Source organism: Talpa europaea (genome assembly GCF_964194135.1).
Source record: "Talpa europaea genome assembly, chromosome: 5".
NCBI classification, from domain to species: Eukaryota; Metazoa; Chordata; class Mammalia; order Eulipotyphla; family Talpidae; genus Talpa; species Talpa europaea.
In genome coordinates, this window is record NC_140071.1 from 28,552,962 (window position 1) to 28,565,660 (window position 12,699).

Below are 12,699 nucleotides of genomic sequence, written 5' to 3' on the forward strand. Positions count from 1 at the left end.
CTTTTACATCATTTTTCATTTTTGCACAATGTATGCATTTTCATCGTATAGTCCCCAAACAATTCCCACCCCCCCCTTATTTTGATTCTAATCCCTCCCCGCCCCAGGGTCTCTGGTTTATAATTGCTTGTTGATTTTCATTTTTACTTTATTATAATTAGTCTTTTTCCTGGTCCCTTATTTAGGTTTTCCAAATTCCTGCTATGAGTGAGACCATCCGGTATTTTTCTTTTCCTTTCTGGCTTATTTCGCTGAGCATGATCCCTTCCAGCTCCAATTTATATTTCAATTTAGGGTTCATCCGCACTCCCAGGCAAAGAGCAGGAAACCAACACATTTATTCCTTCCACTCTTGATCTGAAGGTAACTGAGGCAGGGCCGTGGCGTGTCCCCATTAAAACTACGCGTGGTCTCCCCCTGTCCTAGCAGTGTGTGTGCCCGCGCGCGCGAAAATACAGGAGCAAAAGGAAGCAAAAAAGGGGAATAAGGAGATGTCCACCGCCAGGCGCGGGCAACACGGGCCGGAACCGCAGCCCTGGGCGGGAGGAGGCCGGGCGGCCCCCGCGGAGGAGCGCGACTCTGAGGGCGGGAGCGCGGGGCGGGACGGCGCGGCCTCCGCTCCTCCCCGGGCCGGGAGGCCGGGCGGGCGGGGGCCGCGACCCACCTCTCCCGCGCCGTCCTCGTCGCGGCGCCGCGGGGCAGCCATGCCGGGCCGCCCGCTGCGGGGCCTGTGGCAGCGATGGCGCCGCTATAAGTACCGCTTCGTACCCTGGATCGCGCTGAACCTACAGCACAACCCAAGGTGAGCGGGCGAGGCGGCCGGCGCGACGCCGCCGCCGCTACAGGCCTGAGGGCGGACGGGCCTCGGGTGGGCGGAGCCTCAGCGGCCCGCGCCTTGAGTGGGGTAGGTAGGCCGCGGCGGGTGGCGTCTTGGGCGGGTGGGGCTAGGAGAGGTCGGAGGGGGCCTGAGGCGGGCGGGCCGGCCCGAGGTGGGCGGAGCTATTGGCGGGCGGGGCGCGAGGTGGGCGGAGCCAGTGGGCGGAGGGGCCCGGAGTGGGCGGGCGAGACCGGGGCTGGTGGAATGCGAGGCGGTCGGGGGCCTGCTACGGGCGGCCACTGGGTGGGCGGAGCCATAGGTGGGCGGAGCCATAGGTGGGCGTGGCCTGTGGCGGCGAGGCCCTAGGTGGGCGAGGCTGAAGCCGGTGGAGCGCCAGGTGGGCGCGGGGCTTGCTTCCCATCGTACCTTGCGCCGCGAGGTCTACGCGACCCGGGCTTTTCTCCCGCTGTGGCGCAAATTCTAGCTTTTGCGGTTTGCGCTGGCTGGGGTGCCTGTGTCTGGCCAGAAAATAGAAACTTTTGAAAAAGAAGACAGCTCCCACTGCGTTACGTGAATGGCCTTCTCTGCCAATCCTTAGTTAAGAGCTTGAAATTTCTTGGAAAAGTCAAACCGAGTTTTATTTTCACAGCTCGGCTGCGAGGGTAACAGCTTAGAGTATTTGACGCATAAAAACGAGCAAAAAGGCACTAAAAGCACATCGGAGTGTAGGGTTTACAACACAGAGTCGGTCCCTGAATGATGCATCTGAATTCGGAGTGGGTGGTGCTGGGGCGAGTGTTACCGCTGTCTTAGTAAGGGACGTGAAAAAATTCTTTGCTCACTGGCACTAGCTCCGTGAAGGGCCTTCAGTAACCAAGGAGCTTGCCCCAAGTTCTCTTAGTACAGACTTGGGAATTCATATGCATCATTGTGAGGCAGTAATTGTTAACTTTTTCTTCAAGAGTAAAAATAACACCTTTACGCAAATAAAGGTTTTGCAGTCATTAAAGAAGTGCTCTTGGGGGCCTCCCTGGTGGCACAGGGGTTAAAGATACAGCGCTGTCAAGCTATGTGCAGCACCAGTTCTACCCCTGCCAGGGAGCTGGCCCATATGGCGCAGCAGACCTCTCCTGTCTCCGCCACTGCTCCCCTCAGCAGTGTATTTCAGTAGATCAGCAATTGAGCTCCCCACTCAGGTGAATCCACTCACCTCGTGCACCTTTGGCCTACACCCAGTTCTTGTGTGCATAAATAAATAAATCAAAAAAAACAAGTGCTCTTGGGAGAGAAGGTGAAGGTAATAATGTAAATTTGTCTGAAACTGCACTGTAAGAGCCATTGCAATATAGGGATTCTTATGTGATCATTTGCAAATAATGGCTGTGAATAGGGGAAGCTAAGGGTAAGAGCTAGCTCTGTTTCTGCTTCTGGCTCTCCTGGCTTTAGATGTGGGCGATTCCATAATATCTCCAAGTCTCTGTTTCCTGGCCTGTAAAAATGAGATGGTGAATGTAAGTACCCAAACAGCATTTGGTACAGGAGAGGCCTCTCATATTAACTTTTGCTAACTTGAAAAGTGCTGTCGGGAGTTAGGCAACTAGAAGTGTCCCCATCAGTTCTTTCCAAACTTCTTAGCGCCCTTTATAGGAGGATAATCTTCCCTAATTCAGAAAGCTTCTAGACTGTTTTGACTTTTACAGTTGAAGGGTAGTGAATAGAAACTTTTCCTGTTTTCAGGACCCTCCGATATGTTCCAGAGGAATCCAAAGACAAAATTATCTCAGATGAAGATGTCCTAGGAACATTACTGAAAGTTTTCCAGGCGCTGTTCATAAATGATTTCAATAAGCAGTCAGATATCTTGACTATGCTTCCAGAATCTGTTAAATCAAAGTATCAAGACCTACTATCAGTTCAGCATCCAAGGGTGGAACTGCTTGAACACAGACATCAACAGCAAAATATCTTTAAACCAGAAGAAATTCTTTATAAGACGTTGGGTTTCAGTGTTTCTCGAGCAACTAGTTCATTGATTTCTGCTGGAAAGGGTGTCTTCGTTACTAAAGGATTGGTGCCAAAAGGCGCGGTTGTATCTATGTATCCTGGTAATGGCACTGTTAGTTGCCATGTCTTCTTTTCTGCAGATAGCTATAATTTCAACAAAATGCCCAGCCTTGTAATTCTTAGAGTAAGGGGTTAAACTGGAAGCTCAAATCTCCAGGTTTTAAAGATACTGATATGGAATTTAACTATTTGTAAATTATTTGTTGTAAAGTATCAGGTAGTATTTGTTGGGATAAATGCATTTTTCTTTTAAGGAGAATGTTTTTGGTTTAAATTTCAGATAATATAGTATGGCCTATTTTGTAATAAATCCTTACTATCATTGGTATGTTCTTAGGAACTGTGACTTTAAGTGAAAAGACATATGATGAAATCAGTTCCTCCAATATCATTTTGTTGAAGGTTGGCTGGAATTTTTTATCAATGTTATAGTGAAACGACTTTATTCAAGGACCTGATCTACTAAGAAAGCACTAGAAAATAAGTCAGTTTGGCTTAATTTGATACCTAAAGGCAAAAGTGGTTTGGGTTTAAATATGAATTAAAATCCATTTAAATCATTCAATGAAGACCTTCTCACTATTTCTACACTTGGAAGGCAAAGCAGCTTCTTTGCCAAACATCATTGACTGGAATGTTCAGTAGACTATTTTACTTATTAAACTAATATTTTATTATTTGGTATAGTGGGAAAAACTGTGAGTGTTTAAGTCACCTGTGTTTCCAAAGTAACTCTGCTATTTTCTGATTTATGTTCCTAAACAAGTGTGTCTCAGTTTCTTCCTATACAACTGACCAACTCTGTAAAGATAAGATAGAATAAGCTAGCAACAAACAATACTAAAATAAATTTAATAGATTAACATATCTGCAACATAGGAGGCACCCAGTAAACATTCATTTTCTCCTTTCCTCCACTGTTAGTGAAAGGGAAACAAACTGAATGTCAGATTCATCTATTCCCATATATAGTTATAGCATGTGTTTGTTAATGTATTTTTTGAAAGACTTAATAGCTATCAAGTCATACTCTACTGAAAACACAACTTTGTAAAACTGAACCTAAAATGTTGTGTTTACATTTTTGTTAGCCAGAATAGGGTCATATTTTATTCAACTATGTGAACAGGTTGGTTCTGTGCTCCATCTGCTATTGGGTGCTTTTTAAGGGAGGCAGTTAGCCAAAGAGATAGTTATGGTCCAGATTGGAGGTAAAATGTTACAAAAGGTAGAGAAATTAAAAACAAGTTCTTCCATTTATGTTCCAGACAAAGGTCCTTATGCTGTTTATGCTTTTTGTATTATAATACATTATGATATCTTTGTCTTGTTGTATACTAGGTACAGTTTATCAGAAGTATGAGCCAATCTTTTTCCAGTCCATTGGAAACCCATTTATTTTTAGATGCCTGGATGGGGTACTCATTGATGGAAATGACAAAGGAATTTCAAAAGTTGTATACAGGTAAGTTGGTGACCATGTTGTAATTTAGGAGACAGAATCTTCACTTATCACAATGATTGACCAATGACACTTATACTTTAAATAAAATTCTATTTATGCATCTGCTTTGTAGCAGTTCAGTTACCCTATTGATTAGACAAAAGCTTTTTAAGAGAAGTTGTACTTGTGCAGTTCTAGGGTTAATTTTATATTTTGAATTTTATGATACAGAAGAATAATCCCTTAGCTAATGCTTTCATCTGTTTCAGATCTTGCAATGGGAGGGATCAACTTGGTCCTTTAAAAATGAGTGATAGTACATGGCTAACATCAGAAATTCATAATCCACTGGCTGTAGGACAATATGTCAACAATTGTTCAAATGGTAAGTTGGTGTGATGGGGCTGTGAGACAAGATAGTAATACAGCAGTGGCAATTCTTTTCCTTTGGCACATGATTGAGGACCAGAAGCAATTGTTTACTCTCTCAGCCATTTAAAGCCCTTAAGTAAATGATAACTTTTTTTTAAGATTTATTTTATTTATTTATGCATACAAGAGCTGGGGTATATACAGGCCAGTGGTATGGGGGTGGGGGTGGTGAGAGGATTCACCAGAGTGGGGAGCAGAACAGGCAGATTGACTAAAATACACTGCTGAGAGGAGCAGCGGGTGAGTCAGGTCTGCTGCACCATGTGGGTTAGCTCCCTGGCTAGGGATCGAACTCGTGCTGCAGTGGCTACTAGTAACTTCATCGTGCTGAGACTTAACCCCTTACACCACCAGGGAGGCCCTTAAATAATAACTTTTTGAGAGCAGGTATCAAAGAGAGAATTTGGAAAAATTAAATACATTAATTGGAATTATTTTATTTACTTTTTCTAATTTTGCAGTAAATAGAGGCTCTGGATAACAGCTGCCCTTTTGATTATTATTTTAGCATTTTGTCTATGATTCACTTGGATTACTTTGTCAGTGCCGTAATGTAGCCTTATGGATTAATCATGACTGGAATCCCTTTCTTTGCTAAGTTTGTGAGTCGTATACCTTCTCTAGGGCTTCCCATAAGTAAAAGTTGTATCATCTGGCTACATTCAGTTTATATGTTCGCTGTTAGGGAGACAGTCTGACACTTCTACTTGACCTTTAACCTTTCTGAACCACTGTTTCCTTATCTCCAAAAAGTAAATAATGAAACATGTAATAGGTCCTTTATTTCAATTACATTGTATCATTATAACGTCATCTTTGTAAGTTAGAAAGTCATCAAGACATAGGAAGAAGTTGAACAAAATAGTTTACTGAAGAACCTGGCTTCCTTGTATGTTATTTTGCTGAGAGTTGTGGTTTCCTAGAACCTAACAAGGATTAAGTGAGGACCTATCGGGCCTGCATAGTAAATCTAGCCTGCCTGGAACATAACAGTGATTATTAATTTGAACATGTTCTGTTAACTTAGAAAACTACCTATCAAGTATGATATTTCAGGATTGTTTTCCATGATCTTGTAAAATGGCTCTGTTTATAAAAAGCATGTACTTGTTCCTAGACAGAGCAGCTAATGTCTGTTATCAGGAATTTGATGTGCCTGCAGTTTTCCCTATAGAACTGAAGCAATACCTTCCAAACATTGCCTACAACTATGACAAACAAAGGTTAGTTTTCTGGAAGAGATTTTCCTATGTTCTGTCTTATGCTATACTTAAAAATACATATTTTCTAAGAAAAAGCTATATAGAATTTGTGATAATTTTTTTGTTAGAGTTTTAAAATTACAACTTAGATTTTTATGTTTATCATACCTTAATGTGTTAATGTAGCCTTATTTGAAATTAAAAATTTTCCATTAACTTAGCTCATTTGCTTATTATCATTTTTCATTCTGTGTAGTACTTTGCAAGTATCAGTGTAAATTGTTTTTCCCAGTGATTCTTGTTTTCATACTACACAATCTTCAAACAGTTTGTTTGACTTTAATCATTGTAAGGATCATGTTCTCTACCTCTGATGAGAGCTCTAACTAAAAGAAAGGGGCCAAATGCACATTGTTACATTTTATTTCCCTGTTCCTAAACTTGCAGTGGAAAAAAAAGGGGGAAATATTGAGAAGAAGGTACATATTTTCAATGTAGCATTTATATGCTGCTCGTTAAGTAGAAATTCTACTGGAATAGTCAATTTAAAATTTCTTAATAGAAATAATTCTCTAGAACTTAGAGTTCTTTATTACAATGCCATAAGAAGATAAAAACCTTTGTATCAATTCACTGAGCTGCCAGTTGCTACAAATTTGTTTTGTATGGATTTAATTTCCTTTTAAAGTAAGTGATAAAATTAAAACTTACTGTTGCCTGCACTTAAAAGTTGGTAACTTTGTATCTCTGTGTGTTTCACAATTAGGGTTTTTTGAGCCAAATACTCTGGGGTAATGTCATTGCTGGTGAGCAAGTACAGGAGAAGTTACATAAGGAGGGACATTGAGGGTGTACATATATGTTTTGTGTCCATAAATAGTATGGTCTAGAATTCTAGTTCATTTTGCATGTCAGTTTTGAAGACTGCAAAGATATAAATTAATTTTTTTATGTTAAACTATAATGAATGTCATTTTATTTTTTACATTATTATTCATTTTTAAACAATATTTGCTTTCCCCTTCACCCCCAGGTATAGTCCCCATAGAATTTCCTTCACCAATGCACTGTGCACCATCATCACCACAGTCCTCTGTGCTCCTCCCTCCCTCCCTCTGATCCCTCCCCCTCCTTCTTCCCTGCAAGATGAATGTCATTTTAACATGCTTTTTATACCAGTTTCAGAGGCCTGAACATTCTCAAAAAAAAAATCTCAAAAACAAGATTCTCAAAAGAAAGTCTGTTATATAAACTTAAATTACATGAAACATACTCTAAAATACCTCCATCAGGGTTAAGAATTATTTCCTTATGAATCTAATACATAAGCTAAAATGATAGTGAGAAATCTGAATAATTACACTTATAAAACCCATGTTGGTTATATTAAAAAATTTGAACCTGTATCTGTTACTACTGCTAATGGTTGTAGTTTTTTCTTTTTGTTTTCAGCCCACTTCGATGTGTTGTTCTTGTTGCACTCAGAGATATCAAGCAAGGAGAAGAGCTTTTTTCAAACTACTATACAATTGTCAGCTAGCTCTGTGAATTGGAAATTAGCTTTGGAACTTCAGCGTGAGTTAATTCTAAATGTTTTTTGTTACTCATTTCTCTGGGTTCCACCTGTAGAACAAGTATTTTGAAACCTAATCTAATTGGAGTGGGAATTTTTTTGTTTGTATTGATATATCTATGCTTCAATTTTGATAAAAGGTATTTGCTTCATTAAAACTTCAAATGCAATTTGAAAATCAGTTTTAATTGGTTTTCACTTAAATACACTGTAATTTTTTTTTATTTTTTTTTAAAGATTTATTTATACAAGAACCAGGGTACAGCCAGATGTGCAGGAGGATGAGAGGATTCACCAGACACATAAGCGGGGAACAGAACAGGCAAACTGATGAAATACACTGCTGAGGGGAGCAGCGAGTGAGACAGGAGAAGTCTGCTACACCATGTAAATACATTATAGCTTTTGAAATTAAAACCTACTTCAAAACTTAATTCAATTTTTCTTCAATTTCAATTTTTCTTTTATTTTTGTATATCTCTTTGGGTTTACATGTTAACCAAAAATGTGTTATATTGCCATGAACAAATTAGGGGGTGTTTGTATATATATAGATTATTATATATGGGTAAAAGAAAAATGGGGAGTCATACTATTTTCTCTATTTTGAACATTTACACACACATACACACAGAGCTTATAAAAGTCATTTATAAAAGTTTTTCACATAAGAATATACTTAAAAGGCAATGTTACTAGTAGAAAAAACATTTCCCATTTCTCATGTTTCCAATTTCTATTAGTAATGCTCCTGACTTATCTACTCCACCAGTTGAAGAGTGATTATTTTTAGAGATTTTCTTTGGAGAACTAGTCACCCATGGCCCCTCTAGTTCCTTCTCTGTGCACTCTGCCACCATTGCATGCCCTGGGCTGCTCTATGCCCTTTTGTGCAGTCTGCCCAGTCGAGTTCTTGAACTGATAGTCTAGGTCAGAGGTGGAGTAATAGTGACTCGAACGAATATGACTCTGAAGCCACTTTCTCTAGAGTTTTATTAGTAATACTTACTTTGATTTTTGTTGACCTGACTACTGCATCCAACTCTCAGGTCCAAATTGGATAGGGAAAATAATATTATTTACTGGGCCCCTCAAATCCTCATATGAAACTTATATGACATTGCTACACTAAACAGCTTTTCTGTGCACTGGAATTTCAGACGTCTAATTACCTTTACTTTTTTCACTCATGCCCTCTTTACATCTGACTATTTTAAATGTTAGATCTTGACTACCTCTGCTCAAAAACCTCCAATTACACCTACCATGGAGAAAATACAGTCCTTCACACACATGATCTAGCTGCTCACTACCTCTCACCTCCTGCTCACTCCACCCCAGCCACATCTGCCCCCTTGCCACTCCTTAAACCTGCCTGTCACAATCCCACCTCAGGACTTTTATACTAGCTCTGCCTGCAAAGCTCCTCCTCTAGGCAGCCATACAATTAATTCCCTCCTTCTTAGTAACCTTATCTAACTATATATAGAAATTTATAATCCTCATGTGCCACTACTGAAACTCCACATTTCACCTGCCTGCCTTCTGTGCCATTTCTCATCTATATATACACATATCTGTGAACATATCTGATTCTTTTTTCAGCCTTTTCATTTGTGTCACTAAAATCCTGAGAAACCAGTGGGTCTCATAAAAGAGCCAATCTACTTGCTCAAAATTCTGTTATCTGGGACTTTATGTAGAACATGGAAACTAACTCCCATGGACAGGTTAGATGGGCTGAAGTATTTAGGAGTGATGTTTTGGTGTCAATTACTTTTTAAAAACAGTTGAGGAAAAAAATGTGTATTCTAGAGGGAGGTCAAATACGGTAAATGCTAATGTCTAATCTGAGTTCTTCTTTATACCATTTTTTTCTTACAAGTTTTTTTTTTTCCTTTTTAAAGTTGGCGGAAAGTCTCCAATGGGTTAAGAGTAATTTAGGTCATCCCCTAGTGAATATTATGTGAAGGATCCTATGATTTGAAGGATAAAACATGGTTCCTGCTTATAATGTGTTCACAGGACTATACAGCTTGCCTAGTACCATGACTTGGTTTAGGATGGAGGGATAAAAGTATTTTTAAAAGATGAAAACATTGATATTAAAAAAAAAAACTTTCTTTTCAAATAATTTTTTAGATTTATAGATGGCTGATTTCATTTCTAACATGCTTGTGAAATGCTTTTGAGTTCTATACCAGGAAACAAATTTGTGGCAATATTGGCTTTACACCTATAAAAAACAGCACACCAAAATCAAAGTATACACAGCATGTCTCTCTAAAAGTGTCAGCCACTGTGTATTAAACCTCGAAAAATGTGTCAATTCCTGGTCTAGGACCATGAATTCAGTGCCCCTGTGCACTGTTTTGTCAGCAAATCAGCAGAGACAGGAAAAGGATGAGGGCTTACTCACGTGGTTGGGAAATGTAAGTGTTATGGTCACAGGACTAGTTTAAATTAAGATGAAAGGTTATATAGTGAAATGTGCAAGTGTACAAATGTACAAATGCTATAAAGCCTTTGGGAGGTCAAAGCAGCAGCAGACTCAAAAACTCTACCATTCATAGAAACTGACATCACTAAAGATTATTCTGTTTCTCCCTAAAAGCCTCAAGTATTATGTAGCTCGCACATGGTACTTGGCTGTGCTCCTGGCTGTATTTAAAACCCTTGTGCTTGTCCCAGCTCTGAAGGCCCTCTGTGTATATGTGTCCTCCAGAGTCTGTACATGAAGGTCCTTTGGTGACAGTAAGCAAAGGAATGTGGTTTTATGGAAGTAACCAAAGCATGGAGTCAAGGTATATGCATTTCATCTTCTTCTTATCCTTGTTAAAAAAAAAATCTTGGGACCTCCCTGGTGCTGGAAGGGGTTAAGATGCAACCTTTGAAGCTCTCCGCAGCCACTGCAACACAAGTTCGATCCCCGGCCTGCCAGGGAGCAACCCACATGGCGCAGCAAACCTCTCCTGATTCACCTGCTGCTCCCCTCAGCAGTGTATTTCAGTCAATCTGCCTGTTCTGTTCCCCACTGTCTCTGGTGAATGCTTTCACCCTCCACACCTCTGGCCTGTACCCCAGTTCTTGTATACAAAAATAAATAAATCTTTAAAAAAAAATCTGGATATTATATACACTCTTATCACTGCATATTAAGAATGGAACTATATAAAGCAAGCTCTGGTCAGAGCAAATGAAATATGGGGACAAACTTGTGAAATTAAACTGATATCTTAGGTTTGAAAAGACAATGGCTTAGGGAAGTATGATTAGCATATGAAACTATAAGTATTATAGATAAAACCAGTTTACCATAAGTAGATTCTTTCAAATAATAACCTATGATGAAGTTTCAGTTATTGTGTCTTCCTAAAAGATAGTTACCTTGGTCAGTGTTTGAAGCATAGCAGACATTCAGTAAATATTTCCTGAATTAAACGAAGTATAATCCCCACTTTGGAATGACTAGAATTTTGTTACTGATGGAAATTCATATAGGGGATTTAAAGAAAACTTATTTTATCAATCTTTATTACTTACCTATCAAATTTACTCCATCTAAAACCAATTTAACAGTGTTTAATAGCTACCCATTTGTTATAGCTTAAATAAAAATTTATTTGGCAGATAGAAGAACCAAGAAAAAAAGATTTCCAGATTTTTATTTCTGGAACTGTACACCAGGTATTAAAGTACAACAAATACAAAATAATGCACAAAAAAATCAGTGTTTATGTACAAATATTAAAATCAATGCAACAATAGCAACTTCCTCTTGAACATCTGGTACTAAAACTTGTTCTGATTGTCACTAATTAATCTCATACTCACAGGGTACTTATTTCAAACTGGGACAATTGGAATCACTGGTCATGTAAGAGGAATTTTAATATTTACCATATTTAACAATAAAACTAATAGTTTCCTCCTTTTAGTGAAAAAATTAAGAACTTCTTAAAAAACATAGTAATGTCAATATTTCTATAAATTATTTCAATTTCCTTTGTAGACAATGTGCTTTGAAACTCTGGGCAAACAATCTCCTTGGTGGTCATGTTCATTCATTAGTTTACATTCAAAGTTGAAATATTCACTATACTTTGGTTAAATTAAATAGTATCACTATGCGCTATTAGATTTGACGTTCTCAAATATTTATGACCCTCAATTTAAAAAATTAAAAAGGAAACAAATGCACAATTCTTTGACCTAATTGTACACACTTTAGTATTGTTTAAACAGTATTCTACATCCTTCAAGTAAATTCAGCAGTTGACCATGACAAGAGGAAAACTAAACATTTAAAAAGCTAGCATGAAATAGATGAAATACAACTAACAAAAGTAAAGTATTGCTATAATCACAGCACCAGTTACATTTCTAAATGAATCCGCTGTCCTCTTCATATTCCCTGTACATAAAAGATACATCAGCCAACACTGCAACTGCTCACCATGGATTTTTGGTTTGTTCATACAAAAATAATGTGGCAAAAGAAAAAAAAAGAATTTATCACAGTTTGTTATAAGAATTGTGCTTAACACTTGATAATAAAGGCATTGTTTCTTTGTGTGATTGCAAATCAGTTATTTTCATGCTCTCAAACGCAATTCTTCTAATAAACAGTAACAAATTCTTTGTTAAAATGCTTAAACAAAGAGGAAAAACAACAGTAAATCCAGCTTAAAAAGAAAATTCAATAAATAGCTATTTTACATGGATAAAGTCATAGTGGTACAATTTATGAAAGTCACATCAAGCATGCACAAAAATGGTATTATACATGGCAGAAGCAGTCAGAAAATATTGAATTAGTCTAAAAAGATATGAAGATTTACACATATGTACAAAAATCTTGCAAATTATTGCCTCATTTTAACAAGGAATTAAAAGTAAACGTTACCAGCTAGTTAGCTCTCTCTAAGAGGCTAAAACCAGATCGGCATTTAAAAATCTATTAAACTAGCTGGAATTTATTTTTCTCTCATATCATTTTCTGGATTTTGGTCAAAAATCTTTAAATAACTAAAGTGTCCATTCAACTTGCTGATAATCAAAAGTTTAGATAAGAAACACTGTTTCCATCTTATATCAAGATCCCAGCAATGCATAGATAAACTGAATATATTACTGCATCAGCTACTGAGAATGGGCATGTTCATTT

The 12,699-nt window shown here is 38.5% G+C and overlaps 1 protein-coding gene across 2 annotated transcripts; it reads left to right on the top strand.

Annotated features, from left to right (window-relative positions):
• Positions 1-704: 704 nt before the first annotated feature.
• Positions 705-7,843, top strand: SETD9 (SET domain containing 9; the record flags this gene model as incomplete). Of its 2 annotated transcripts, XM_084234167.1 has the most annotated exons (7): positions 705-802; positions 2,555-2,922; positions 4,223-4,346; positions 4,595-4,710; positions 5,875-5,980; positions 7,412-7,534; positions 7,770-7,843. In XM_084234167.1, 6 exons carry the CDS (start codon positions 705-707, stop codon positions 7,497-7,499), a joined length of 900 nt encoding a protein of 299 aa, XP_084090293.1. In that variant the 3' UTR covers positions 7,500-7,534; positions 7,770-7,843. The 2 variants fall into 2 exon arrangements, with proteins under 2 accessions (XP_084090293.1, XP_084090292.1); XM_084234166.1 differs by having other exon boundaries at positions 7,412-7,806.
• Between the last annotated feature and the right edge of the window lie 4,856 nt (positions 7,844-12,699).